The 27,624-nt window shown below is 43.2% G+C and overlaps 1 protein-coding gene across 1 annotated transcript; it reads left to right on the forward strand.

Moving 5' to 3' along the window:
* The first annotated feature begins 424 nt into the window (after positions 1-424).
* ARSH (arylsulfatase family member H) lies at positions 425-20,378 on the forward strand. The gene is made up of 9 exons (XM_047076350.1): positions 425-574; positions 1,628-1,749; positions 4,470-4,595; positions 6,471-6,894; positions 8,200-8,336; positions 13,053-13,187; positions 16,543-16,705; positions 17,613-17,734; positions 19,682-20,378. The coding sequence occupies exons 1-9, from the start codon at positions 483-485 to the stop codon at positions 20,047-20,049; spliced, it is 1,689 nt and encodes a 562-aa protein (XP_046932306.1). The 5' UTR covers positions 425-482; the 3' UTR covers positions 20,050-20,378.
* Positions 20,379-27,624: the final 7,246 nt, after the last annotated feature.

The raw sequence follows: 27,624 nt of genomic DNA on the forward strand, positions 1-27,624 counted from the left end.
TTGAACGTGAGAGTATGTTAACACAAAACATGAGTTTTGGGATGCTTGGGTGGCTCTGTAGTTGAGCGTCCGACTTCGGCCCAGGTCACGATGTCGCGGTTCGTGAGTTCGAGACCCGCGTCGGGCTCTGTGCTGACGGCTCGGAGCCTGGAGCCTGCTTCTGATTCTGTGTCTCCCTCTCTCTCTGTCCCTCCCCCACTCACGCTCTCTCTCTCTCTCTCTCTCTCTGTCTCAAAAATAAATAAATGTTAAAAAAAAAAACACATGACTTTAAAACACAAAACTTGTGGCCTCTGAGCAAGCCCACTCAGGTCCTTGGTGTAGTTGGAATGGGTGAGGAATCACAGTGTTTCATATTTTCAGTTGCCCGACATGTAGACGCGGTTGACAGTCTTCTGTTTGTCACGTCCCCAAACGCCTCCAGGACCTGCTGGCTGTCCTTTCACCTCTGGTGCCTGTTTGGGGGCCTGAGCTCAGCGCTGATGACGAGGAACTCGAGGCCCAATATTGTGCTCCTGATGGCGGATGACCTCGGGGTGGGAGATGTCTGTTGCTACGGCAATAACACAGTGAGGTAAGGAGGCCGCCCGTCCCCAGATGGTGACGCCCTGGTCCCTCGACTGCGAGTTGCCCATCTGCTTTCTGTCTCTCAGGATTGGTTTCTTCCGGAAATTTCACATCCGCTGAGTCCTATCACCCATGACCGTCCCTACCACATATGACCGCGGTATAACAGATACCGCATCCCGTCCCAGGGCCACCATAACAGACAGCACATCCCGCGTGGCCGTCAACAGCACACGTTGATATTATTTGTCCTTGCAACATGGGTCATGGACCAGTCCTGTATTTTAAGCATAGTTTTGGTCTTCTTAAGGGCAATTTGGGGCCACATGAACACTGTTCCCTAGTCACCTCCTCCAGTCGTGGTTAAGACGGAAAATACTGTCCGGGATTCTTGTGACTGTCAACCAGGTGGTGACTCTATCCACACAAAGTACTGGGAGGTACACACAGATCGTCCCCAACACCGACACTGAGGGTCTTTGGGCGTATCTGAGACCCTCCCCGATCACACCGCTGTGCGGTTGTGTGAGCAGTATGTCATCAAGACTGGGGACATGCTTTCGTCATGGGAGAGCCTACAGTCTACCGTTCTCCCAAAAGATTTTGGAGACCTTAAAACATCAGACGACCAAAGCGGGCAATAAGGGACCATCCAAAATGTCACAATTTGGTTATTTTTTTTTAAGTCACCTTTTCCTAGAAGAATTACAGTAAAATTTAATGTGATCCAAGTTACCCCTTCATTTTGGGAATATAATATAACCAAACGGGCTAAGTTTTGCATGGACAGGCCAATGCGCCCGGGGCGGTAATAGTTGAATTGTACACGCACTTGTGCCTGGAGACATATTCTTGTAAACTCTGTTTTCGTGTCCCTTCTGGGCATCGATGCGTCCCAGCAGGTGGATGGATAGAAGGTTAAAGAGCATGTGTTTTATAAGGTTTGGCGGGAACAGAGTCAGTGGGACTCACGCCAGAGTGGATGGCTTCGAATGTTCCGTGCTCTGCTGAGAATGCGAAACACAGGTGCTGAATCCTCTGTCTGTCTGTCTGCCCGCAGCACACCGAATATCGACCGCCTGGCGAGTGAGGGCGTGCGGCTCACCCAGCACCTGGCGGCTGCGTCCGTGTGCACCCCGAGTAGGACTGCCTTCCTGACCGGCCGGTACCCCGTCAGATCAGGTGCAGGAACTCAACAGTCTTGTCTTTCTCTCGTGCTTCCTTCTTGTATGTTTACTGTTTGCTCCTCCTCGTAAGGATGCTCGAGATCGGTCATTTACGGGATTAAGAATCTCAGTGCAAACGGGGGTCATGTTTTTATACCTGCAGAGTTTACACAGCCGAGTGTCTTGACAAGTGCCTCCCAGGCTGCCCCACTGTGTGCATCCAGTGGCCGGGTTTGGCGAGCTGTGTCCCAGCTCCTTGTCCAAGTTTTGGACTCAGCAAGAACATAGCCAACCTTTTATGATGGAGAAGTTCCCAATGTTTCTTACCCCTAACTTTCAGCAAAAATAGTTTAGGAAAGGTGCCAGGCTGAAAATAAAACCAAGATCGAGCTTTTGAACAAAGGGATGCAGTGTCCACCCGTCTTCATGAAAGTAATGGTGTTGGACCTTCATGAGATGTTTTCACCACTCAGATTTGGCAGAAATCAAGGCTCTTGTTTTTTTTTTTTAAAGACTTCTTTTTTAAAGTTTATTTATTGATTTTGAAAGAGAGAGAGAGAGGGAGCAGGAGGGTCAGAGAGAGAGGGAGAGAGAGAATCACAAGCAGGCTCTGTGTTGCCAGTGTAGAGCCCGACATGGGGCTCGAACTCACAAACCGGGAGATCATGAGCTGAGCTGAAATCAAGAGTCAGATGCTTAACCGACTGAGCCGCCCAGGCGCCCTGAGAAATCAGGACTCTGGGTACTGATGGTGTGAAAATGAGTTTTCTGAACCTTTTGAGGGAGCAAGTCAACTGGGGAAATAACATTAAATGTCTGTCGGTAGGAAGTGATCAAGTCAATAGTGTGGAACCCAATGCATCTTTAAAATGGTAGACAAATCTTCTAACACGTGGACCCTGAGCGTGCTGCAAGATGTTTTTTGTTAGATGGGGAAAGCAACCTGAAAACGCAGAGTAGAGGTCGTGCACAATGGAATAGAGCTCCGTCATTGTCCTGGAAAAGCAGCTGGTCACGCCGGTCGCCTCTGAGAGGGGAGCTGGCGTGGCTGAGGGCTCAGCAGGATGGAGATGTTTTTAAGCTCTTTTAGGTGTTGAGTGTCGTGTCGTGTGAATGGCTCCCATCAAACTTTTGTACACACACCAAGATGTAAACAGATATCTACATTTAATGAGAAGATGTAACCACTTTCCTTGCAAATGACAGACATGCTTTTTGCCTTCTAGGATTTGGCAAAAGGCATCGTTTTTAATGTACCCATTGCTCTTGGGAAGGGAAAAACAAAGCTGTAGGTTGGGTCACAAGGCTATTGAAACATGTACTGATTTTTTTTTTTTATTGATCATGCACATTGGTACCTTTTATTTATAGGTGATCGTTGTGACGTAAGTAGGACATACCTCAAGGCACATGTGTTTTAGTGGTTGAGATGCAAGGAACAGTTCAGTGAGCTTTGGAAGCCCCTAAGGGCCCGTAGAGCATCTGCAGAAAGTTGTCCTGGAACGTGTTCCTAAAAATGCAGCATTTCTGAGTCAGGACTCAGGAGGAAGGGTGTGCCCAGCAGAGGAAATGACACGCTCAGGTAACGCAGTCACGCATGAGTGTGTGGAGAAGGAGGTGGCCACACCGATAATCAAAAGACGGTGCAGTCTACACCCCAGACTTAGATTTCTGTAACGGGTGCTGGACGGACAGTCATGAGGTTTGACCAGTGGAGGCATGTAGGTTGGAAGGGTTGTTGAGAAGGTGACTGAGATGATGCATGGAGACTGGCTGGTGTATGCCATACAGCCCAGTGGAAGCTGTGCTCCGAAGCTATGATAGATACCCTAGCATTTACCGGGACAGAATTATCAGGACTGGACACTGGATAGGGCAGAACAGGGCAGGGTGTGTGACAAAGAGGCTAGGAAAGGAATTTGTGCGTTGGGTGGCTGGGGGCATCATGGCGTCCTCGGCTGAGGTAGGTTTGAAGTCACATGACTGTGGACTGGTGTGTTGGCCAGGCCAAGATTGGGATTCGTCGCTATAGAGATGTCCAGATAGGACGTAAAGTTCAGAGCAAGGTCTGGAGGAGAGCGGGCTTCTCACCATGTAGAAAGACGTGATGAGGGGCGCCGGGGTGGCTCAGTCCGTTAAGTGTCCTACTTCAGCTCAGGTCGTGATCTCACGGTTCGTGAGTTCAAGTCCTGCATGGGGGTCTGTGCTGATGGCTCGGAGCCTGGAGCCTGCTTGGGATTCTGTGTCTCCCTCTCTCTCTCTGCCCCTCTCCTACTTGCGCTCTGTCCCTCTCTTTCGCTCAAAAATAAATAAAACATTAAAAAAAGTCTTAAAAAGAAAGATGAGATCAAAGTTGAGAATCGAGGTCCAGCGACGTCACCCAGAGTCACGTGCACAGTTACATTTGAACCTCGAACAATCAGTGAATAAATTTTCAGCACAGACCCGCCCCGCGCAATGTTTGGGGCACGTGTATGTACTGAAGAGTCCTGCACGGTTAATATGAGATTCCGTTGTGACCGGGCATGCTTTCTGGAGCTGGGTATCCTGATGACAAGACAGCAGGTACATGTGACAAATGTGAGGGTTAGCTAAGTAGACGCAAAGAAAGCACATACAGTGGGGGAACGAACAGCGTTGGGGAGACGCTTGAAGGAAAGGACTACGAGCCCTGGGGTTTCTCGTGTCACCACGCGGCCTGTATACGTCACCTGCTCTCTGCTTCTGTGAGTTTAGGGATGGCGTCTCCCTTCAACCTGAACCGCGTCCTTACCTGGCTCGGAGGCTCGGGCGGTCTGCCCACCAACGAAACCACGTTCGCCAAGCTGCTACAACATCGGGGCTATCGCACGGGACTCATAGGTACGGGCTGTGGACACGTGGGGACGCACGTCCCCTGGCAGTGGGGCTCAGGCCTCCCGGGGGACGTCCGCCGGGTGCACGCCAGCTGACTTCTGGGTGGCAGGAGACCCGCGGGGAAGGAGTCAGATGCACGATTACTCAGGACCTTTCCGGAGTCCAGAGCAGGGTATTGGGGGAGTCAGCGGCAGGAACAACAGCTTGTAGATTCTTATCCCCAAGATGGGATATTCTGTGTGTGTGTTGGGGGGGGAGACGCTAGTTTTATGACATCATTAGTAGCCGGGAAGTGAGTGCACTTTTATTTATTTTCTTATTTGAAAGGTTATTTATTTATTTTGAGAGAGAGAGAGAGTTGGGGGGGGGGGGGGAGGGACACAGAAAGAGAGAGAGATTCCCAAGCAGGTTCCACGCTGTCCGCACAGGGTGCAACACAGGGCTCGAACTCACAAACTGTGAGATCATGACCTGAGCAGGAGTCAGATGCTTAGCCCACTGGGCCACCCAGGCGCCCGAGTGAGGGCATTTTTAAATATGTCCTGTTCAACCAAAAGCATGAATGGTGACCAAGTTACTACATTTGACCCTTGAACGATGAGGCTCTTACGGGCACCAACCCCCCTCACAGCTGATAATCCACATACAGCTTCTAACTCCCCTCCCCAACCCCGCGCACCAAACTTAACTACTAATAGCTTGCTATTGACTAGAAGCCTTACCAATAACACAATTGATGAACACATATTTGTAAGTTATATATAGTATATACTGTGTTCTTACAACAGAGTAAGCTAAAGAGAAGATATTTGCAAGTTGTAGATAGTGTCTATTGTACTCTTACAACAAAGTGTATACTGTACTCTTACAACAAAGTAAGGTAAACACAAGAAATTGGGGCTACGAAGTCTGTTTATACGGGTTGTTTGATATCTTATGCCCTTTTGGGGAGACCCATGACACTGTGACAGCATCCCATCAAGTTTTTTTTCCGTGGAATTTCTATCCAGTGCATTTTTCCCCCAACAAGAGATGAGCCAAGAAGATGCCACCTGCTCCCTATACCCAGTCTCTTCAGGCTTCTTCGAGGATCTCGGCTGTCCTCGCTTGAAGCAGTCAAATAAAAAAAAAAGAATGACCCTGGTTCCCCCGTATGTGACCTGTAGTGCAATCATCCCTCAATAAACCCCAATGGGCACCGTGTGGATGGAGATCTTGTACGCGATCTTTCAGGAATATTCTAGGGCACGGCCAAATCTGAGTTCCCATTCAGCTGTGTCGTTTTTAATTAACATGACCTGAGGCCTGTTAATACGAGGGTGAATTTCTCACTGGCAGTAAGGGGTCTGGAGTGGGTTAGGTATAATCCCGTGCGTAAATGAACGAGCATGTATGTGAGCCATGTAGTAGGTGCTCAATAAAGGGAATGGGAACCATCACCTGAGTCCTTTTCCTCGTGGCTCCCTTATGATCGTTACTCAGGGCTCTTGGACCAGATCTTTGTGTAGAATTCTGGTTCCCTTTCGGGGGCATGGAACAAAGGAGTCAGATTACAGCATCTGGGGGCAAACCCACAGTGAGCAGCTCGGAGGAGGGCAGAAAACACCCAGCACATGCGATCTGGCTTTCCGGCCCCTTCCAGACCCCTGGGAAGGGTCTGATGGAGAAGGTGGCTGTGCTCTGCGCACTAATTGTTGCCTCTGCCCCCAGCAGGGACTCCCGTCCCGGCAGCACGCGGACGGTTTTCTGTGGCCCTGTTTTCGTGCGCGAGGTGCGGGTGGTAGGGACCGCTACGGAGTTGGTGGGGAATACGGGAACCCATGCGTTCTCCAGACGGACGGATGTTCCTGGCGCCCCGGTGACGCTGTGCGTCCCCTGCAGGCAAATGGCACCAGGGCTTGAGCTGCGCCTCTCGGAACGACCACTGTTACCACCCGCTCAACCACGGCTTCGACTACTTCTACGGGCTGCCCTTTGGGTTGCTCAGTGACTGCCAGGCGTCAAGGACCCCCGAGCTGCACCGCTGGCTGCGTATAAAGCTGTGGATGTCCACGGCGGTCCTCGGCCTCGTGCCCGTCCTGCTGCTCGTCCCCAAATACGCCCGCTGGTTCCCCGTGCCCTGGAAGGTCCTCCTGGCCCTGGGCCTGCTGGCCTTCCTCTTCTTCCTGTCCTGGTACTCCAGCTACGGGTTCACGAGACGCTGGAACTGTATCCTGATGAGAAATCATGACATCGTCCAGCAGCCCATGCGCGAGGAGCGGGTAACCTCCCTCCTGCTCAAGGAGGCCCTCGCCTTTATCGACAGGTACGCGGCCCCCGCCGGCCGGACTGCCTGCTTGGGGCTCTGGTTTGCACGGCAGAGACGTTGGCTTTGTCTTGGGGACGCGGGCCTGTGCGTGTGCGCACGTGTGTCTGTGACGTTTGCGACAGACCAGACTCTCTCCTTAGAGTAAGATTGAGGGGCGCCCGGGCGGCTCAGTCGCGGGAGCCCCCCGCCTTTGGCTCGGGTCATGATCTCACGGTCCCTGAGTGTGAACCTCACGTTGGGGTCCGTGCTGACAGCATAGAGCCTGCTTGGGATTCTCTCTCTCTCTCTCTGTGTCTCTCTCTGCTCCTACCCTGCTCTCTCTCTCTCTGAAAATAAACTTTAAAAATTAAAAAAATAATAATAATAAAATTGACAGTTAAATTTCCTGCCAATTTTAAACACCAAAATGGCCAAGAGCTATATTTCGCTCGCTCTTGTTCAAGCAAAACTGCTTCGAAATGGATTGGTGTCTAAATGGATTCGAGCTTTCGGATGGCTGCTGATTTTGCTTCTTCTCAGGAACAGCCTGGAAACGCCTCCCTGTCCGTGAAAGATGGGGCTGTGATTCAATGTCCAGATACGTCGTCTGAGGTTTTATATGTTCGGTACAAGCTCCTTTCTAGATGGGGAATGGGGGTCTAGATGGGAGACGAGATTAACCCCTGACAATGGAGCCTCCTTCACTCCTATGCCTGCATGACCCGCACGTTCGTTCTTTGCCCTAACACAGCGGTCAGAGCGTAGTCACTCAGCCCAGCTTTCACTCAGCCCAAGGGCTGTCCTTGAGAGAACGCACCCCGTGTCTATGCACTTCACCCTGTATAATGCCCGCTTGTAAGAGTATGTGAAGGGGCAATTTGAAATGGCTGCATGTGACGTTAAAATGCAGAATACAAGAAACAACATGGATTAGCATCCTCTCTTGCGACCTGTGATGCTGTGCCAGCAACCTCATGGCTCAAAGTTAATGCCAAAGCTCCAGCCATCACGTCTATGTTCCACACAGCAATTGGGGAGAAAGAGGAGGAGGAGGAGGAGGAGGAGGGAGCGAAGAACTCTTTGTTCCGAAGTCAGAACTCACTATTTTGTTGCCAGTGCAAATGTTCCCATATTGTTTATTCCTACCCACGGTCGGTCTTTCCGCCGTACTTTTTGTTACTCCCGTGAGTGGCATTGATCACTGAAGTACTTGCACAACCTCTATCCACTGTTGCAACACCTTTCAACCTGTGCAGCGTCATAGCCAAGTGAAGAAAACACCTTTGTCTGTGGCGATAACTCAGTTAATGTTCCACCCGTTAGGTATAAACGCGGCCCCTTCCTCCTCTTCGTGTCCTTTCTGCACGTGCACACCCCACTGATCACCAAAGAGAAGTTTGTGGGGCACAGTAAATACGGGCTCTATGGAGATAACGTCGAAGAAATGGACTGGATGGTGGGTGAGTATTGAGGAAAACGGGGTTTCTGGGAACGGGCGGGCCCTTGCACGTCTTGGGGCCGCCGAGAAGTGTTTGTTCCTGTGAACCGAATTCAAATCTGGCCGTAGGTGCAGCAGAATCAGTGAGAATCATTCACGATTCATCGTGACCAAGAAAGCGGTCACGATGACGAATGTGGGGTTTCCTGTCTTGAAAACAGAGACGAAATTAGTAAAGTTACTAAAGGATACTGTCCTTCCCCGTTATTTTGATGCATATAAAAGGAAACCTGTTATTCTTATTAGTTCGTTTTACAAGAAGCGCTTAGAAATGTAGGAGGGAATTCTAAACCGAAGCCATTCGATTCAAAGCTATACGATCAATACACAGAATAAGACAAATGGAATGAATGACAAGGAGGGTATTTTACTTTTGAATTTTTTTTTGCATTTATTTATGTATTTATTTTATTTTTGAGACACAGAGACAGAGTGTGAGCAGGGGAGGGGCGGAGAGAGAGAGGGAGACCCAGAACCGGAAGCAGGCTCCAGGCTCTGAGCTGTCAGCACAGAGCCTGACACGGGGCCCAAACTCATGAACCTTGAGATCATGATCTGAGCCAAAGTTGGATGCTTAACCACCTGAGCCACGCTGGCGCCCCTAGGGTATTTTACTGTTGAAACACAGTACAATTTTCTCCCCCTCTACTTGAAGCTTGAAAACTATTCTGTGCAGACTGCCTACACTGATATTCACAGAATTTGAAATGTGTTTTAAAATATATTCAAAGTTCCTTAAATATGAAAATGTTACTCTTACATATATAAGATATATATTCATTTAATATCTATTAACGTTTAATATTAATTTCTATTTAATATTTATTCAATATCTATTCATATTTAATACCTATTTAATATCTATTTAATTTAATATTGATTTAACTTAGTATCCATTAATTTAGTATCTATTCAATTTATATTTAATATCTATTAATTGTATACTTAATGTATTTAATATCTATTAATATTAAATTATATATTTAATATCTATGAAATAAATATAATATATATCTATTAATATATAATATATCTATTAATATTTATTCAATATCTATTAATATATAATACTCTTTAATAGCTATTCAGATTAATTTCTATTTAATATCTATTCATTTTATTTTTTTTTTCAACATTTATTTATTTTTGGGACAGAGAGAGACAGAGCATGAACAGGGGAGGGGCAGAGAGAGAGGGAGACACAGAATCGGAAACAGGCTCCAGGCTCTGAGCCATCAGCCCAGAGCCTGACGTGGGGCTCGAACTCACGGACCGCGAGATCGTGACCTGGCTGAAGTCGGACGCTTAACCGACTGCGCCACCCAGGCGCCCCTATATCTATTCATTTTAATTTAATATCTATTAATATCTATTAATTTAGTACCTATGAATATTAAATCAACTAAGTATGCAATTAACTTAAGTGTTCAATATTCAATATCTATTTAATAGTCATTATTTATGAGTATCTATTTATTTAATATCTATCAATATTAATACATTTGATGTATTTAATATCTATGAATCAACAGTGTATCATTATGTTATTATAAATCTATCCATGCAACTGAAACATTAATGTGCATATATGTATGGATACATGATTTAATTATGTCTCTGTGCATAGTACAATATATATATATTTTTTAAATTTCCTGGCAGATGTACACAAACACTGAAACTTATTGAGAGTTGCTACAAGTAAAGCCAAGCTGTAGGCTGATAACTTAGTGTCATTGCAACATTGTGGTTTATTTCCTTGATGTGTTTTATCCTTCAGGATACTCTCCTTGCAAACAAGGCATTTCTATCTTAAGTCCAAGACCCGAAGGGGCAGAGTTTGCCACTAACAGATAATTACGTTTCTTCTGCCGTCTATGTTAACTCCGCGTTACAGGTTCCTTGTAAACGCTATTAATTGCATTTAGTTCCGGGGCTCATCCGATGTATGTGGGAGAAATGCCGAGTCAGCATTTCCCTGCACGACACCTGCCAATTACAGATTTTTTTTTTTAATGTTTATTTTTGAGAGAGACAGAAGGAGTGTGAGCAGGGGAGAGGCAGAGAGAGAGGCACAGAATGGGAAGCAGGCTCCAGGCTCTGAGCTGTCAGACCCCTATGTGGGGCTGAAACTCACGCACCGTGAGATCATGACCTGAGCCGAAGTTGGATGCTTAACCGAGGGAGCCACCCAAGCGCCCCTCCCTTCATGGCTTTTGAAAAGCGCATCAAAAACAGAGGCAGGTCAAAAACCAGAGAGGCGTCTTGTGTGTGTGTGTGTGTGTGTGTCTAGTTGGCAATATGATGATACAACTTAAGATCATTTCCTAAGTTATTAACTTTCTCAAGAAGCCATAACAATGTTACAGTCAGAGTGACATAGAGAGTGAATGTCCTAAAATGTCCAGGGTTCGGGAACATTTTAGACTCTGTATTCAAGCAAACTTGAGCCTAAAAAAATATGTCAGACACTCTGTATTTTTGCAGTCTTTCCTCATATCTTGTCTTATATTTATGATTATGCCGTTGCCGTTTGCACATACATATGGACACAGACATCTCTATGTTTTACACCTTGCATACACATAGAAATATTTCCAAAAAATATCAGGATTCGCATCGGTGTCATTTACTTTATCTAACAAAATCAGGGCTTTCGTTGATTTCTAGCTACAAGGTTTGTAAAAAAAAAAAAAAAAGGCCAACGTGGCTTCGGAAACAAACCGCTTTTCTTTTTTTTTTTTTTTTTTTTTTTTTTTTTTTAAATTTTTTTTTTTCAACGTTTATTTATTTTTGGGACAGAGAGAGAGACAGAGCATGAATGGGGGAGGGGCAGAGAGAGAGGGAGACACAGAACCGGAAACAGGCTCCAGGCTCTGAGCCATCAGCCCAGAGCCCGACGCGGGGCTCGAACTCACGGACCGCGAGATCGTGACCTGGCTGAAGTCGGACGCTTAACCGACTGCGCCACCCAGGCGCCCCAACAAACCGCTTTTCAACAACGAAACAGAAAGGTTAACGAGTTTATGCTTCAAGGGGTTTTCTTTGCAGTTAGCCACGTTGTCTTTGCATGTTTGAGTAGAACAGGAATGTGGCCGGGGAAGGGGCTCCTGCTGGACGGCAGGACCGAGGTGAGACCTACAGAAGCCCAGGGCTGATGTCCAGCTGGGATCACAAATTAAGTCAACGTCGTGTGGAACGTGGCTTTCCATCTGTTTGTTTCAAACCCTCGTTTGTCTTCTTACGAGAGTGTCCACACTTAACACACAATGTTTGCCGAGTCTGGGAAGATGTTAATTATTGTCGGAGGCTTAGGACCTGTGGGTCCGGTGCCACCTTCAGAGAGCCGTGGGGACAGTACATCCTGGGGGGGGGGGTGGGGGGACCGTGTTGCTCTCTGGCACAAGGGTAGGACTTTGCTTCTTTATTCCTGCAAATGTCCGTGTTTCATCTGTTGTCTCTTTTGTATTAGTGATTGTAAGGCTCTTCTAACTGCCAGACTTCATATTTACTGCCTATTAAAACTTTTGTCTTGGCTGTTTGATCCTTGACCCGTGATAGTGTTGTAGCTACATAGTAGTTCATATGTTCTCACACACTCTATGTGTATACGTCATGTATTTATAGAATATAATGTGTGTGCATATCATTACATAATTTCTAAAATAAATATATTTTCCTGCATATTATATATTACATATATTTCTTGCAGGTATTATATAGCATACTTCTTACATTACATGTTATATTTTATATATCATATATTATACTTAATATATGGTATATAAAATCATTTATTATGTACTAAATGATATATTAAATGTATATAAAATTGCACAGTACAGAAAACATTATCCATCAATATTACATAAATAACCAATATATAATACTATCATATATAGTTATCAAACACTATACAATATTTTAATATATATGTTACTTACATTATATATTATATACATTGTATATGTTACTAATATACTATATCATTATATAAAATATTATATGCTTAATATAACATTTTAATATATTTTAAATCATAACTTTTATAGTTATACATATTTCCTCATATTTACATATCATATATTATATACCATTGTATGAACTTTATAATATAAAAAGCATATAGGATTATAATACATAAATTATACTTTCATATATTTACATACACATAATATGTTTATCCTATAGTATATGTTGTGGATTACAATTTATTATAATTTAAAACATTATGATATATGAAGCATCTTTTATATTTATTAAATATATTTATTATTATGTTATTATATATAATAAGTTATTCCTATTATATATTTACTATTTATTATATAGTTATATGGAATATATATTTATATACATATGACATATTACATATAATGTCAAATATATGTAATAAGTAATTATAAATATATAAAGCCCAATTTTATGTTATATGCTACTTAGCATATACATTCTATGCTATATAGCATATATTTATGTATCCACTCTTAGTATCCTTACATATGCTACCCATGTATTAGAGTATATAACAGTGATTTATTACATATTATTACAACCTATACAATAAAATAACCCTTAGTTACACTGTTACGCTAACAAGTGCCTGATAATAAGCACCTCATGGAGATGACCGTGGTCACACTGAAAGTTGAGAGCTTCCTGTCCGCACCTGCACCAGGTAGGATCCTGGAGGCCCTGGACCGGGAGCGCCTGTCCAATCACACGCTGGTGTACTTCACGTCGGACAACGGGGGTCGCCTGGAGGTGCAGGAAGGCGGGGCCCAGCTGGGCGGCTCCAACGGCGTCTACAAAGGTGATGTGCGGAGAATCCGCATGTTTTATTTTAATGCCTGAGTAGCGTCTACTTAACTTTGCATGCACGCGCGTTCATTTGCAAACTCGGTTTGGAGATCTTTGTGTGAGTGATACTCTCACGTGAAACTAGATGGGAAAAGGTGCAAGTTTGGGGGCTATTTCTGGGAGTTTAAGACAGAAGTGCCTGAAGTAACGAAAGCCTCTTGAGTGGGAATGCACAGGGTCTGTGTGACTATCGAAAGCTGCTCTCTCAGGCTTGCAGTCTAGGCATTTGGAGCTTGATGACTGTGGCATGGGGCGTCCTGGACCCTGTAGGGCATTGAATAGCGTCTCTAGTTCCCACCCAGCACATGCCAGGGGCGCTTAACACTCCCCTCCCCAGCAAAATAGTGACAACCGAACGCGTCTCCAGACATTACCCAGTGTCCCCCAGGGCACAGTCCTCTCTAGCTGAGAATGACTTACTCTAGAATAATACTCACTTGAGCACCCAAATTCAGGTCTTAATGAGATAAAATTGGTCATGTTATCAGTAGGCTTCAAACACTGTGAAACAAAGAGGAAAGGCATTAATGATCTAGCACGGGGCCTTCCTCCTCATTGAGGGAGTTCTTTTGCCTTTGATGTGTGCGTGCTGGGTTACTCAGCAGCTCTCCTGAGCCTGCCCTTACAGACCTGCAAAGTGGGGCCAAGAAAAAGAATAGTCTTGCTGTTTGCTACTCCTCTCCTACCACTCCGAACCCCAATCAAAACAAAGTGAAAGCATGTCCAAGTTGTCATCTTTACAAAAATCAGAGCTTTAGGGTTTCCTTGTACTTCATGAAACAATTTAGGATAGATAAGTAGATGATAGATAGATAGATAGATAGATGGAGAGATACATGGATGGATGGATGGATAGATAGATGTTGGATCGATGGATGGATGGATGGATGGATGGATAGATGGATGGATGAATGGATGGATAGACAGACAGACAGATATGATGGATGGATGGATGCATGGATGGATGGATGGATGGATGGGTGGATGGATGATTGGATGCATGGATAGATAGATAGATAGATAGATAGATACATACATACATACATAGATAGATAGATGTTGGATGAATGGATGGATGGATGGATGGATAGATGGATGGATGAATGGATGGATAGACAGACAGACAGATATGATGGATGGATGGATGGATGGATGGATGATTGGATGCATGGATAGATAGATAGATAGATAGATAGATACATAGATAGATAGATGTTGGATGGATGATTGGATGCATGGATAGATAGATAGATAGATAGATGTTGGATGGATGGATGGATGGATAGATAAATGTTGGATCGATGGATGGATGGATGGATGGATAGATGGATGGATGAATGGATGGATAGACAGACAGACAGATATGATGGATGGATGGATGCATGGATGGATGGATGGATGGGTGGATGGATGATTGGATGCATGGATAGATAGATAGATAGATAGATAGATAGATGTTGGATGAATGGATGGATGGATGGATAGATGGATGGATGAATGGATGGATAGACAGACAGATATGATGGATGGATGGATGGATGGATGCATGCATGGATAGATAGATAGATAGATAGATAGATAGATGTTGGATCGATGGATGGATGGATGGATAGATGGATGGATGAATGTATGGATAGACAGACAGACAGATATGATGGATGGATGGATGGATGGATGGATAGATAGATGTTGGATGGATGGATTGATGGATGGATGGATGGATAGATAGATGTTGGATCGATGGATGGATGGATGGATGGATGGATAAATGGATGGATGAATGTATGGATAGACAGACAGACAGATATGATGGATGGATGGATGGATGGATGGATGGTTGGATAGATAGATAGATAGATAGATAGATGTTGGATGGATGGATGGATGGATGGATAGATGGATGGATGAATGGATGGATACACAGACAGATATGATGGATGGATGGATGGATGCATGCATACATGGATGGATAGATAGATAGATAGATAGATAGATAGATGTTGGATGGATGGATGGATGGATAGATAGATGTTGGATCGATGGATGGATGGATGGATAGATGGATGGATGAATGGGTGGATAGACAGACAGACAGATATGTTGGATGGATGGATGGATGGATGGATGGATGGATGGTTGGATGGATTGATGGTTGGACGCATGGATAGATAGATAGATAGATAGATAGATATGATGGGTAGATGATACCTTGACAGATCAATAGGTTGATCAGTCGGTTGATTGATAGATATTAGATAGAAGATAGATAGGACAGATACATCATACATTGGAACTGACAACAAGTGACCTCCTAAAAGTATCCACCTTTTCTGGCAGGTCATGTCAACTTGCTGTAGGCATCCTGTTAATTAGCATAGACTAAATTGGTGCCAATCCTAGGGAAAAAGTTATGTAGTAAAAGTAAGTCACTCTATATGTGCCATCAAGTGAGATGTCACTATTAAATTATATTCACATTGCTTGTGTGTGTGGGGGGGGGGGTTGTGTGTGCACAAGACCATCACTCTGAAAAGTACCTTCTGATATCTCTGAAAGAGACATGGCTGAATTGTTGTCGAGCAGTTTTACCTTCGGAACCAGTGTCCGGCTCACCAGGAGGGGCTGAGTCCATTTGGCACACAAATTTGGGTGTCCTGGGCAGACGATTAATTTTGTTGTAGGTGCCTTACACAGTTGCCAGGCATTAAATACGACCATGTATATGTCAAGGTGGGTTTATGTTTGCTTTTTTTGTTCGTTGTTTATCCATATATAAAACAAACATAAATTCAGTTCAGAGAGCTGGTTAAGTTTTCCATAAAGAATGGTGCTGTAGACTGGGGGTGGGGGTGGGGGCTTTGAACACTGACAAGACCAGTATCTTGGACCCTAAATGTTTTCCCATTTAATGTTTTCCCCACTTCTACATAGAGAGACACTGTCTTGTGTTTTCTTTGTGATTTGTACCGTCAGAGTAACACACATGGAAAAGGTGTTCCGTGAATGTTTCATGTTTGTTCTACTTTGGAAGAATTTCCTTTACCCAGCCCAGAGAACCTCATTTTTTTTCTCTTAAAGCTCACAGAATGTTCTCTTTTCTCATAGTATTGAAACTCCATGGCAATCATTGTCATCACAAAATAATAGCACTGTATTAGGACAGCACTTGCTTTACAAGTGGAGTTTCAACTGCTTGGAAACAAGAATTTGGCAAGTGACAGAAAACATTCCATCTAGACGTAATTTCCAACTGAGTGGAGAAATATGATTGACTTGAATTCATCCTTGGCTTTCATCTTTGGTTTTAGGTGGCAAAGGAATGGGCGGATGGGAGGGGGGCATTCGTGTCCCAGGAATATTCCGGTGGCCGACGGTCCTGGAGGCTGGGAAAGTGATTGACGAACCAACAAGCCTAATGGACATTTATCCGACACTGTCTTATGTAGGTGGAGGGATATTGCCCCAGGACAGGTATGGAAACGGTATTTGTGCCTAACCTTGGCAGATATATTTGACAGGCACTTGGATGTGTTAGAAAATGTTCTATGTGTATGTGTGGTATATCACTTAATTTTCAATATTCCGTTAAGATGGGCAGACATCTTTTTCCCCTTAGTGGGTGGTGGGTGGATGGATGTTTCCCGATTAGGACACGTTCTACTTTGTCTCTCCTACGCATGTGCAGACACAGGCTTGGCTGTCCTCATGGGTGGGATGGACTCTCATTCACTTTTATATCCACCACATCGTCCAGACTAAGCAGATATTTATTAGGTGAATGACTGAATACAAGTGCATTTGTGTCAACGTATGAATGAGGCTGTACTTATCTATGGGCTTTAAGATGAAGAGACGTGGTCCATGCTCTAGTGGTTTAATTCCATGTGTGGGGACTGGTATCTGCTCATCTGAGGGGGGGATGCTCTTGAATCAAATGAGTGTCAGGAGCTCAATTTTCTAATCCATGACGCTCATTCATCCTGTCTTCCAAGTATCAGAATAGTATCTCCAGCCACTCACCTCTCCCACTGTCTTAGAAACTGTGTGACATTTCCTCCTTTTTCTTTTGTGGTTGTTGTTGTTACTGGTATATAATGGGTGAAGATGTGTAGTGAGGCTTAAAGTCCTTTCTTCTTCTTCTTCTTCTTCTTCTTCTTCTTCTTCTTCTTCTCCATCTTCTTCTCCTCCCCCACCTTCTCCTTCTTCTTCTTCGTCTTTCTCTTCTTCTTTGTCCTCCCCCTCCTCCTTCCCTTCCTCTCCTTCTCCTTCTTCTCCTTGTCCTCCCCCTTCCCCTTCCCCTTCACTTCCTCTTGTCTTAAGATGTGTGATGAAACTGTGCCCCTCTCACCGCATTCTGCATTTCTCCTTCTCTCCAAAGAGTGATTGATGGCCGGAATCTAATGCCCTTGCTGGAAGGCAGGGTATCCCACTCGGACCATGAGTTCCTCTTCCACTACTGTGGGGTCTACCTGCACACAGCCAGGTGGCATCAGAAGGACTGTAAGTATGGAGATGGCAGGAGTGTGGGGACACAATAAGAACACAGCCCCGTTTCCTTTCCCTCTTGGGGGAAGTTGTACCATGTACAAACAGCACCTAGCTGTTTGAGGTTCTTTTTCCTTGGGGAAGTTAATTATAAGCAGCCATTGTACTGCGGTAGGATTTTACAGGTGTATGTAAGCTCATATGCACAAATATGCCAGAGACAGAGAGAGAATATGAATGCTCACAACTAAGGACAGTGAAGTAATTAGCAACAGGGAGTAAGCTCTGCAGTGTAACCCACACAACTGTCCTGTCCCCTTCCAATGAACTGTCTCTGCCTTACCTTCGCGCTAGATGATTCATGAAAACAAATGTAAATTAACAAAAGATACTCATTTCCTTACGTCTGTAGGAAAAGCTCTATCAAAGGCAGTTGGATAAATTTCCAGAATTCTTACGTGATGGGAATTAACTTAATCTGCAGAAAAGATAAAAATTTTCTCCCACGAGACCTATCACTTGTGGTGTGATCCATTCTTCATGTCAGTGTGGACTAATCGCCCACATAAAACAAGAACAAACGGACAAAAACCTCTTTTTTCTAGCTTCTCTATACTTAGGGACATGTTCAATGGTGAGTAACGAAAGAAAAACAGCCCCCCCCCAACAGCAAAACTTCCTAAACTTAATGATGGAGGGTTAAACAAATAGAATTTTACTTATATCTTCATAATCAAGATTTCAGAAGTTGGAAGCACAGAGGTGGTACAATGTTCAACACCATCTGGGGGAAGGGTAAAGTCAGGTGATTGATTAGGAGCGCATATCTTTTCTGTAAAACCTCAGCTTACAGACTTCTATGAAAGTTTCATTGACCGGACGCTGAGAAATACTTATGATGTTTTCTGTCTAAAATCGATCTCTGGAAATAGAACTGCCAACCACTGATACAGGAAGAAAGAAAGGAAAGAATGAAAGATAAAAGAAAGAAGGACAGACAGATGGAGAACGAATAGAACAAGGAATGATTGACCTTGCCAGATGACCTTTGTCAATTTCAGACCTGAAAGTGGTATTTAGCTTTAGAATTTTGGGGTGCCTGGCTGACTCAGTTGGTTGAGAGTCCAACTCTTGATTTTGGCACAGGTCATGATCTCGGGGTTGTGGGATCGAGCCCCACATCAGGCTCTGCACCGAGCATGGAGCCTGTTTGAGATTTCCTCTCTCCCTCTACCCCTCCCCCCACTCATGTTCTCACTCTCTTTCTCAAATAAAAAGAGGAGAAAGAAAAGAAAAGAAAAGAAAAAAGAAAAGAAAAGAAAAGAGAGGTACCTGGGTTATTCAGTCAATTAAGCATCCAACTTCCGCTCAGGTCATGATCTCATGGTCCATGAGTTCAAGCCCCGCATCAGGCTCTGTGCTGATAGCTCAGATACTGGATCCTGCTTCGGATTCTGTGTCTCCCTCTCTCTCTGCTCCTCCCCTGCTCATGCTCTGTCTCTCTCACTCTCAAAACTGAATAAATGTCAAACAAATTTTTTAAATAAAAAAAGACAAGAATAAAAGAAAAGAAAAGACAAGACAAGAGGAAAGGAAAGACAGGACAAGACAAGACAAGACAAGAAAAGAAAAGAAAAGAAAAGAAAAAAGAAAAGGAAACTTTCCATTTTGCCTATGGCAAGTCAGAGCAAAGTAGTGATCAGACTCACAACTTCTGGAATTATAGCAGCCATTCAGGTAATAACTATTATTTCCACATGCCCTTGTGATAAGGTAAAAAGTTTTCAAATTTGCAGCAAAGTTGTGTGTTGTTCTCACAGTTGAGGAAATGCTACAATTGCTAAGTAACTCTGTGCACAGGATGGTTGATTGTTGGCGAAAGCATTTGAGAAATAGGTTTCCATGGAACGAGTCCTAAAGTGATAACAACTATGGCACTTTCAACAGAGCTCTGTTTTCCAGGTGCAACGGTGTGGAAGGTCCATTATGTGACTCCCAAATTTTCCCCGGACGGAGCTGATGCCTGCTATGGAAGTGGAATATGTTCATGTTCTGGAGATGTCACCTACCATGATCCTCCACTGCTCTTTGACATCTCAAGAGACCCTTCTGAGGCCCGGCCTCTTAGCCCTGACAATGAAGCCTTATTTGACTCAGTGGTCAAGAAAATCGAGGCGGCCATAAAAGAGCATCGCAGGACTCTCACACCTGTCCCACAGCAATTCTCTGTGTTCAACACCATTTGGAAACCGTGGCTGCAGCCCTGCTGTGGGACTTTCCCTTTTTGTGGGTGTGACAAAGAAGATGACATCCTCTCTACGGCTTGGTGAGAAGCAAGGGGCCACTTGTTACCAACCACCAACACACTGTTACAGACTTCATGGAAGCAGCTCTCAGCTGATTCCTCCCTTCCTTGTGGGATGAATAATTATGCCCTCCGCCATTTTTTTTAACCCTCAGATTTCAGTTCTTTCTTCAAGTCACATCCGGGAGCTCGACGAAGCGAAAATGGATCTGGACACCAGCGCCCCTGGAGTAGAGAACTTGTGTCATATCTTTATATAATTGTGTCATTGTTCAAGCAAAAAGGTAGACCTAGGAAACCTTCTGCAGATTCTTATGGATCCGTGGCGCTTAGGAGATGGTGAGAAATGGTCGGACGGATGGCACCGTTTTTACGTAGTTGTGGTAGAAACTTCCACTTGGGGATCTTAAATCCAGATGACTTATTTTTGTAATCAGTCATTTCGTTTCAGCCTGAAGCAGATGGTGTTCATGATAGTGGAAGTGGTCCCACACTACTTTTCAATTCTTGACTTCCGGTCTTTTCTTCTTTCCTTCTCTTCCCGCTTACAAAATAAATGCCCGCCTACAGGTGTTGGTTCTGATTCCTGGCAACTTTTGATGACAGAGGATGTGTTGTGTCTTGTGTGCTCATGTGTGAATTGGGGGGAAACCAGTGTCTATCGCATGGAGTGGCTTGAACATCGCATGCATTAATTCACCTGAAATCACCTTCCGTACAGTGAGCACTAAATCGGTGTTATTGTTATGAATGTTGTAATTGTCAATTGCAATTCATCATGTTCCCTAAAGTACAGAATAGGAAGAGTGGAGAAGAGGCCATATCTAAAATGGAAAAAAAAATGGATGGAAAAGTTTTTAATTGATGAAAGGTATTCAGGCATCACATGCAGAGAGCAATTCTAAACAGGATAAACAAAAATAAATCCACACCTTGAAGAATCATGAGAAAACTGCAGATTACAAAGGACCAAGAAAAGATCTGTAAATCAATCAGATTTCCTATAAAATACAAAGTATTCAAATAAAACTAGATTTGCTAATGGCCCCAAGGGAAGCTATAAGAGAACAGAATAATCTCCTCAAACTATTATTTGAAAATGATGCTGAAAATTTTAAAACACAAACAGCCAATATTTTGGATTTTTTATCCCTTTATTTAACTCTGTTTTCCTGTATTTTGAAGCTCTATGGTACTAGAAGCCTTTGAAAACAATTGTTTTCCTGATTAATTGAATCTTTGATCAGTAGGCAAATTACCTCCTCACATCTGGTAATGCTCTGTATCTTGAAGTCCAGTGAAGCTGAAATAAACATAGCTTTAATGTTAAAACTTAATTACATTAAAAATTGCTTAGTATTTAAGTGATGTACTTTTCCTCATCAGTTTAACCAATGTGTGGCTTTATATTTAAAGTGCTTCTCAGGGCGCCTGGGTGTCTCAGTTTGTTAGGCGTCTTACTTCAGCTCAGGTCATGGTCTCACGGTTTGTGAGTTTGAGCCCCACGTCAGGCTCTGTGCTGACAGCTCAGAGGCTGGAGCCTGCTTCCAATTCTGTGTCTCCCTCTCTCTCTGCCCCTCCCCTGCTCATGCTCTCTCTCTCTCTCTCTCTCTCTCAAAAAATAAAATAAACATTAAAAAAATTAAAAAATAAAAATAAAGTGCTTCTCATTGTGTGTCAACTAATCCCAAACAAAAAAATAAATTAATTAAGAAAGTAAGGTGCCTCTCTTTTAGACATCATATAATTGGGTCTTGCTTTTTTTTAAAATCCATTTTGATAATCTCTGGTATTAATTGGAATGTTTTGTCCATTAACATTTAGTGTAATTATTGATATGCTTGGGTTTGCATCTTCCAATTCTGTTTGTGCCATCTGTTGCTACACTTCTGTCTTTTTTGGGTTACCCGATTATTTTATTTTCTTTTAGAACATTCTTTTGAGGTGCCTGGGTGGCTCAGTCGGTTGAGCGTCCAACTTTGGCTCAGGTCATGATCTTGTATTCGTGGGTTCAAGCCCCGTGTCGGACTGTGTGCTGACAGCTCAGAGCCTGGAGCCTGCTTTGGAATCTGTGTCTCCCTCTCTCTCTGCCCCTCCCCTGCCCTCTCTCTCTCTCTCTCTCTCAAAAATAAAGAAACATTAAAAAATTAGAATATTCTTTTATCTTTGGTCTTTCTTATATTCCTCTTTTGCATTTTTTAGTGAGGGATCTAGAAATTCTAATATATGTGTTGAGCTTATGGTCTAATGAGAGTTAATCTCATCACTTCCCATAAAATGGAGAAACTTTGCTACTCCATATATCTATTTGCCAGCACTCATTCTTTATGCTCTGGGTGTTGTATTACAACTACGTGTATGATGTAGCCCCCAGTAGTGTAATTATTTGCTTTAAACCCAACGTATATTTTAAAGAAACCAAGAGAAAAAAGTAGTCTTCTTTGCTTAGCTCAATATTGACTATTTCTCATGTTCTTTGTCTCTTTCTGGGGACTTGTGTTTTCATTAGGCATCATTACCCTTCAGACTAAAGATATTATTTTAGTATTTTTTTATAGTGTAGGTCTTTAGATGATGGGTTCTCTTAGCTTTAACTTTTTCCTTAAGGTCCATCTAAAACTGTTATTTCACTTTGATTTTTGACAGATATTTTCACAGGTTCCAGATTTATCTGTTGATTTTTATTTTATTTAAGCACTTTAAATACATCAATCCCCATGTCTCCTTTTTTTCACAAGTATGTGACAGTCATTTGAATTGATGTTCCTTTGGATTTCATCTATCATTTTTCTCAGGCTGCTTTCAAGATTTTCCTTCTACATTTGGCTTTTAGCATTGTGTTTATGATGTGCCTAGACATGTTTTTCTTCATATTTATCCTACGTGAGTTCTCCTGAGCTTCCTGAATCTGTAAATTGTTTGTCTTTCGAAACATTTTGAGTATTTCCTAATTTATTCAAATAATGCTTCTACCTTTTTCTCTCTTCTTCTCTTTGGTGACTCCAAATTAGACTTTTTTGAGATTGTTTTGTAAGACTTCCTTTACAGTTTTTTCTCTCTGACCTGAAAATTGGATAATTTCTGCTGATATGTTTTCAAATTATTGACTGTCTCCCCCTTGTGCTCTATTTAGTTTTTAGGCATTTACAGTATAGAAGTTGTATAGCTTGATTCTAGAGTTTACATTTAGTTCATTACACTTAGACTTACCAACCTTGTTTTTGTTATGAACATATTTTTTGTTACGTCATTAGGCATAAAGATAACAGTTGCTTTAAAGTCCTTTAAAACCAAGGACTTTAAAACCAAGGTGGATGGTTTTAAACCAACCATCTTGAAACCATCCATCTTTAAAACCAAGATGGTTTTTGGGCGCCTGGGTGGCTCAGTCGGTTAAGCGTCCGACTTCGGCTCAGGTCATGATCTCGCGGTTCGTGAGTTCAAGCCCCGCGTCAGGCTCTGTGCTGATGGCTCAGAGCCTGGAGCCTGTTTCGGATTCTGTGTCTCCCTCTCTCTCTGACCCTCCCCTGTTCATGCTCTGTCTCTCTCTGTCTCAAAAATAAATAAACGTTAAAAAAAATTAAAAAAAAACACAAGATGGTTTTAACCAACTTGGGGTTGATTTCTGTTGATATTTTTGTTTCTTTTATTCTTGGGAGTGGCTCACGTCCTCCTGACTGTATGTAGACTGAGTAATTCGGGATTCTATCTTGGACATTGTGAATGGTAGAGTGAGGATTCTGGTTTCTCTTATATTCATCAAAAGAGTGTTGATGTTTTTGTTTTCTCAGGGAATTAACGTGTTTGGACTCAAATCAAGAGCTCGGGCTACTAGGTAACGGCTCAGCTGCCAGTCTTTTCCCCATGTTTTCTCTTTAACTGGGCATTTTGTGTTTGCTCTGGATGTGTGTGGTTCTGACATCAGACACAGATCTGGGCAGCACTTATATGCAGTGTTTTACAGTGATCCCATTCAGGCTCTTTCTTTTCTTTCTGTCATGTTCACCTTCCTTTACATGCATTTTGGATATTTTGGGCTCTACCCTCCAATCCTACCCGAGCTTTAGCTGCCCCTGGTACTCTCAGATTAGAAGTTTTGAAACCTGGGAAACCTCACCCTTTGATGGTCCCTCCTTCCACATGTTGACTCTCATCCTGAACCCGCCTTGTTGTGTTCACTCTCCAGATCCTTCACTACTTAATGTGTTGGGTTTTTTTTTTTTTGCATTTAGTATAGCGATTATAGCTGTGATCTCTGGGAAGACAGGTCTGTCAGGAGCTAGTTCATGCGTTCTTGACGTAGAAGACAGAGCAATGGTTTTGAGTCAATGGTTTTGGGGATCAGACATTGCAATAATTCAGTTCAACCGTCTTCTGTGACACGATTATGTTTTTGTGACTCAGTTTCATGGGTGAATCTTGGATATTTTAAGTGTCTATGAGCTAATAAGAGTACATAGGTTCTTTCTCCTAAGGATATTTGCACAAGTGGAACAAGAGTATTATTTCTTGCTTAAGAGAAGTGAGTTCACAAACCTTACTAAGTAGACTGAGCCCCAAGGCCAAACTCATCCCATCTCTGAGGACAGTCACCTGCTGGTAACCTTGTAATCTCACCAAAAAATTTAGGTAATCATCCCTCCTCACTAAAGGTTAATAATAGGCATCATGAATTGATTTATGATGTAAATCTCACACAACTACTATTACCGTTAAAGTGACCACAGGAATTTCACATTCATGGAGTATGGAATTTTACCTCTTGGACTCACAGAGTTACTTAGAATCATCACTGTGTTTTAGGGAAGAATACATAATTGTTTCTTTATCATAGAATTATCTCCATGTCCCCAGTAATTAGGGTGGTATCTTTTTCTTCTGTAGCCTCGTGGTGATTTTCGGGGGCCAGACACACATTCAGTGCTTAAATACATGGTAGTTTCAAAGGCTGCAATGTTCCACCTCCATGAGGCATCTAAATTAGTCAGACTTGTAGAAACATGGAAGTATAATGGAAGTTGCCAGAGGCTTGGGGAGAAACGCATAGGGAGGTGCTGTTCAACACGTATAAACATTCAGGTTTGCAAGATAAATAAATTCTGTAACATCGTGTCTGTAGTTAACAGTATTATATAGTGCAGGTAAAAACTCAACAGGGTAGATCTACATGATGTGCTCTTACGACCGTAGGAAAATCCTAAATGAAAGAATTTTCAAAACGAAAAATAAAGGTGAATCAACGACTACGTTGTCTGAACTTTCTTGTAAACACAACCACTCATGTATAAAATGTGTATCATGCTTGCACATCACGGTCACATCAGTGACAGTGAGGCTTGTCTGACATCTAAGGAACAGCATAACCTTGTGCTTGTTGTAAACTCTATGTCCCAAAGTTTCCAAATTGCTGGGTTCCTCACAGCTTGTGTGTGTGATAGTCTAGAGCGGGAGACAGTTTAACACATGGGTTGGGATCCTCAACATGCGTGGGGCAACACTTTTAACTAGCCAGATGGGAACAGATTGTGGTGAAAGACAGGAGTAGAATGACACATCTTCTGACCCAAGCTTTGTTGGATGCTGTGTTCATGTCGTCAGCATTGATTTGTTTGTCCTCTATGGAACTGAGTCCTTTCCATATTTTTATCAGAGTTTTTTTTTCTATCTTCTAAACTTCGGTCATTGGGCTTTCTGGTAAACATTGTATTTGTAATAGCCATTAACTACTTCCATTCCATTGAGAGAGTAACAGAAATCCTATCTTTCATTGATAGAAGAACAGAGAAACAAATTGCCTAGGATGGAATAGTACTCAACAGTGAACAAGAAGAGAGCACAGATGTATAACTCCCATAGATGAATTTCAAGCCCAGTATCCTCAAATTAAGGAATAAAGCACCAAAAGAGTATGTACAGTATTACAGTATCTTCTATTTATGTGAAACTGTAGAAAACGGCAACGTAATGTAACGTTGCAGAAAGCAAAATCCATGAATGCCTGGGTCTTGGAATTGGCCGTGGGCAGATAGATTTTCATGGTAGTTCCATGAGTGTAACATTAACAACATTTTTTTCCTTGTCACATGTCATTGGTCTTGACATTTAATTAACCTGCATCCATTTTATATTGTGTAAATTATTACACAATAAGGTTGATAATTTAAAAATGTTCCTTCTAAAATATTTATGAATTGACCCATAAGTTTTTTAAAAAAAATTTTTTTATGTTTTATTTATTTCTGAGACAGAGACAGAGCATTAGCAGGGGAGGGACAGAGAGAGACGGAGACACAGAATCCGAAGCAGGCTCCAGGCTCTGAGCTGTCAGCACAGAGCCCGACGCGGGGCTGGAACTCACAAACCGTGAGATCATGACCTGAGCAGAAGTCGGACGCTCAACCAACTGAGCCACCCAGGTGCCCCTGACCCATAAGTTTTAAAAATAAAACCTGTGTAGGGGCACCTGGGTGGCTGAGTCAGTTAAGCGTCTCACTCTTGATTTCGGCTCAGGTCATCATCTCACGGTTCCTGGGTTCGAGACCCCGAACAGGCTGTGTACTGACAGTGTGGAGCCTGCTTGGGATTCCCTCTCTCCCTCTCTCTCTGCCGCTCTCCCGCTTATGTGCCACCCCCCCGCAAAAATAAATCAATTAGAAAAAAAATAAAACCGATACATCTTTAACGTGCATTTAATTCAGTCTAAATACCTTAGGTTTTGGCACTCATCCTTGACCATGTAACAAATACCTCTGAACAAGCTCCTCTTTACGACACTGAAATGCACATAGTTCTTTGTTTTCCTCGGATCTATTTCTGTCCTCGTTTTCACCACAGAGTGGTGTTTGTCCCTCTGAGAAACACATTTCATCTTGAAACTCTTCAGTAGATTGCCCACCGAGAGACAGAGACAGAAAGGAGGTCAAAGAGGATCCTCCAATATGAGGATCAAAGAAGAAGCAAAACTCGAAATCCTACAAATATTGGAAGAGAAATGGAAAAGCCAATATGATATATTTCACAATTTAGATGCCCTGGAGGGTGTTGTCACTGTTCCGTTCACCTCGCAGAAACGCCATCAAGCCACACTTGGAACTTGTGCTTTTTCTTGAGCGTATTTTTCAATGACAAAATGACATAAAAAGAGCCTTTTTTGGGGGGAGGGGGGCAGTGTTCTGTTCTTGTAGGTTCATATGCGTGTATGCAAAGCAAGTGACAGAACACTAATTCTCAAGGACTAGAAAGAACTTTGGGGCTGTAAATGGGAGCTTTGAGGGCTTTGGCCAGTTTTCTGGTTTCTGGGAACAGAGGAGACTGGGTTCCCCAAATCTGGAGGGAAGTGGCCCACCATGAGGGCTCAGCTCGTGTAGCACAGATTAGTGTGTTTTTGAATGCGCCACGTGACCTCCATTTCCACCCGGGGAGAATGAGTTTCACGGCGTGTAAGGATTTCCCTGAGCTGACACGGATGTTCTAAAGCCACAGGGGCAAAGCCAGTGTGTGTTTTCCCAGGTCTTTTGTCGGCTTTGTCCCTGTGCCCTCGGGAGAGGTCAGTGGCCATCCTAGTGCTCTTTGAATACTGATGTTTAAAGATAACACTGTT

The sequence above is a fragment of the Lynx rufus genome, unplaced genomic scaffold (assembly GCF_022079265.1).
Source record: "Lynx rufus isolate CCGP_SWC_20201006 ecotype Redwood Valley unplaced genomic scaffold, mLynRuf1.p SCAF_14, whole genome shotgun sequence".
NCBI lineage: Eukaryota > Metazoa > Chordata > Mammalia > Carnivora > Felidae > Lynx > Lynx rufus.

What these genes read in the sequence shown, in the direction of transcription:
- ARSH (XM_047076350.1), top strand. Translation starts at nt 483, where the DNA reads ATGACGAGGAACTCGAGGCCCAATATTGTGCTCCTGATGGCGGATGAC. An exon ending in CCGGTACCCCGTCAGATCAG is followed by an intron (nt 1,750 to 4,469) that starts GTGCAGGAACTC and finishes CTGTGAGTTTAG; the next exon opens with GGATGGCGTCTCCCTTCAAC. An exon ending in CTCCAACGGCGTCTACAAAG is followed by an intron (nt 13,188 to 16,542) that starts GTGATGTGCGGA and finishes CTTTGGTTTTAG; the next exon opens with GTGGCAAAGGAATGGGCGGA.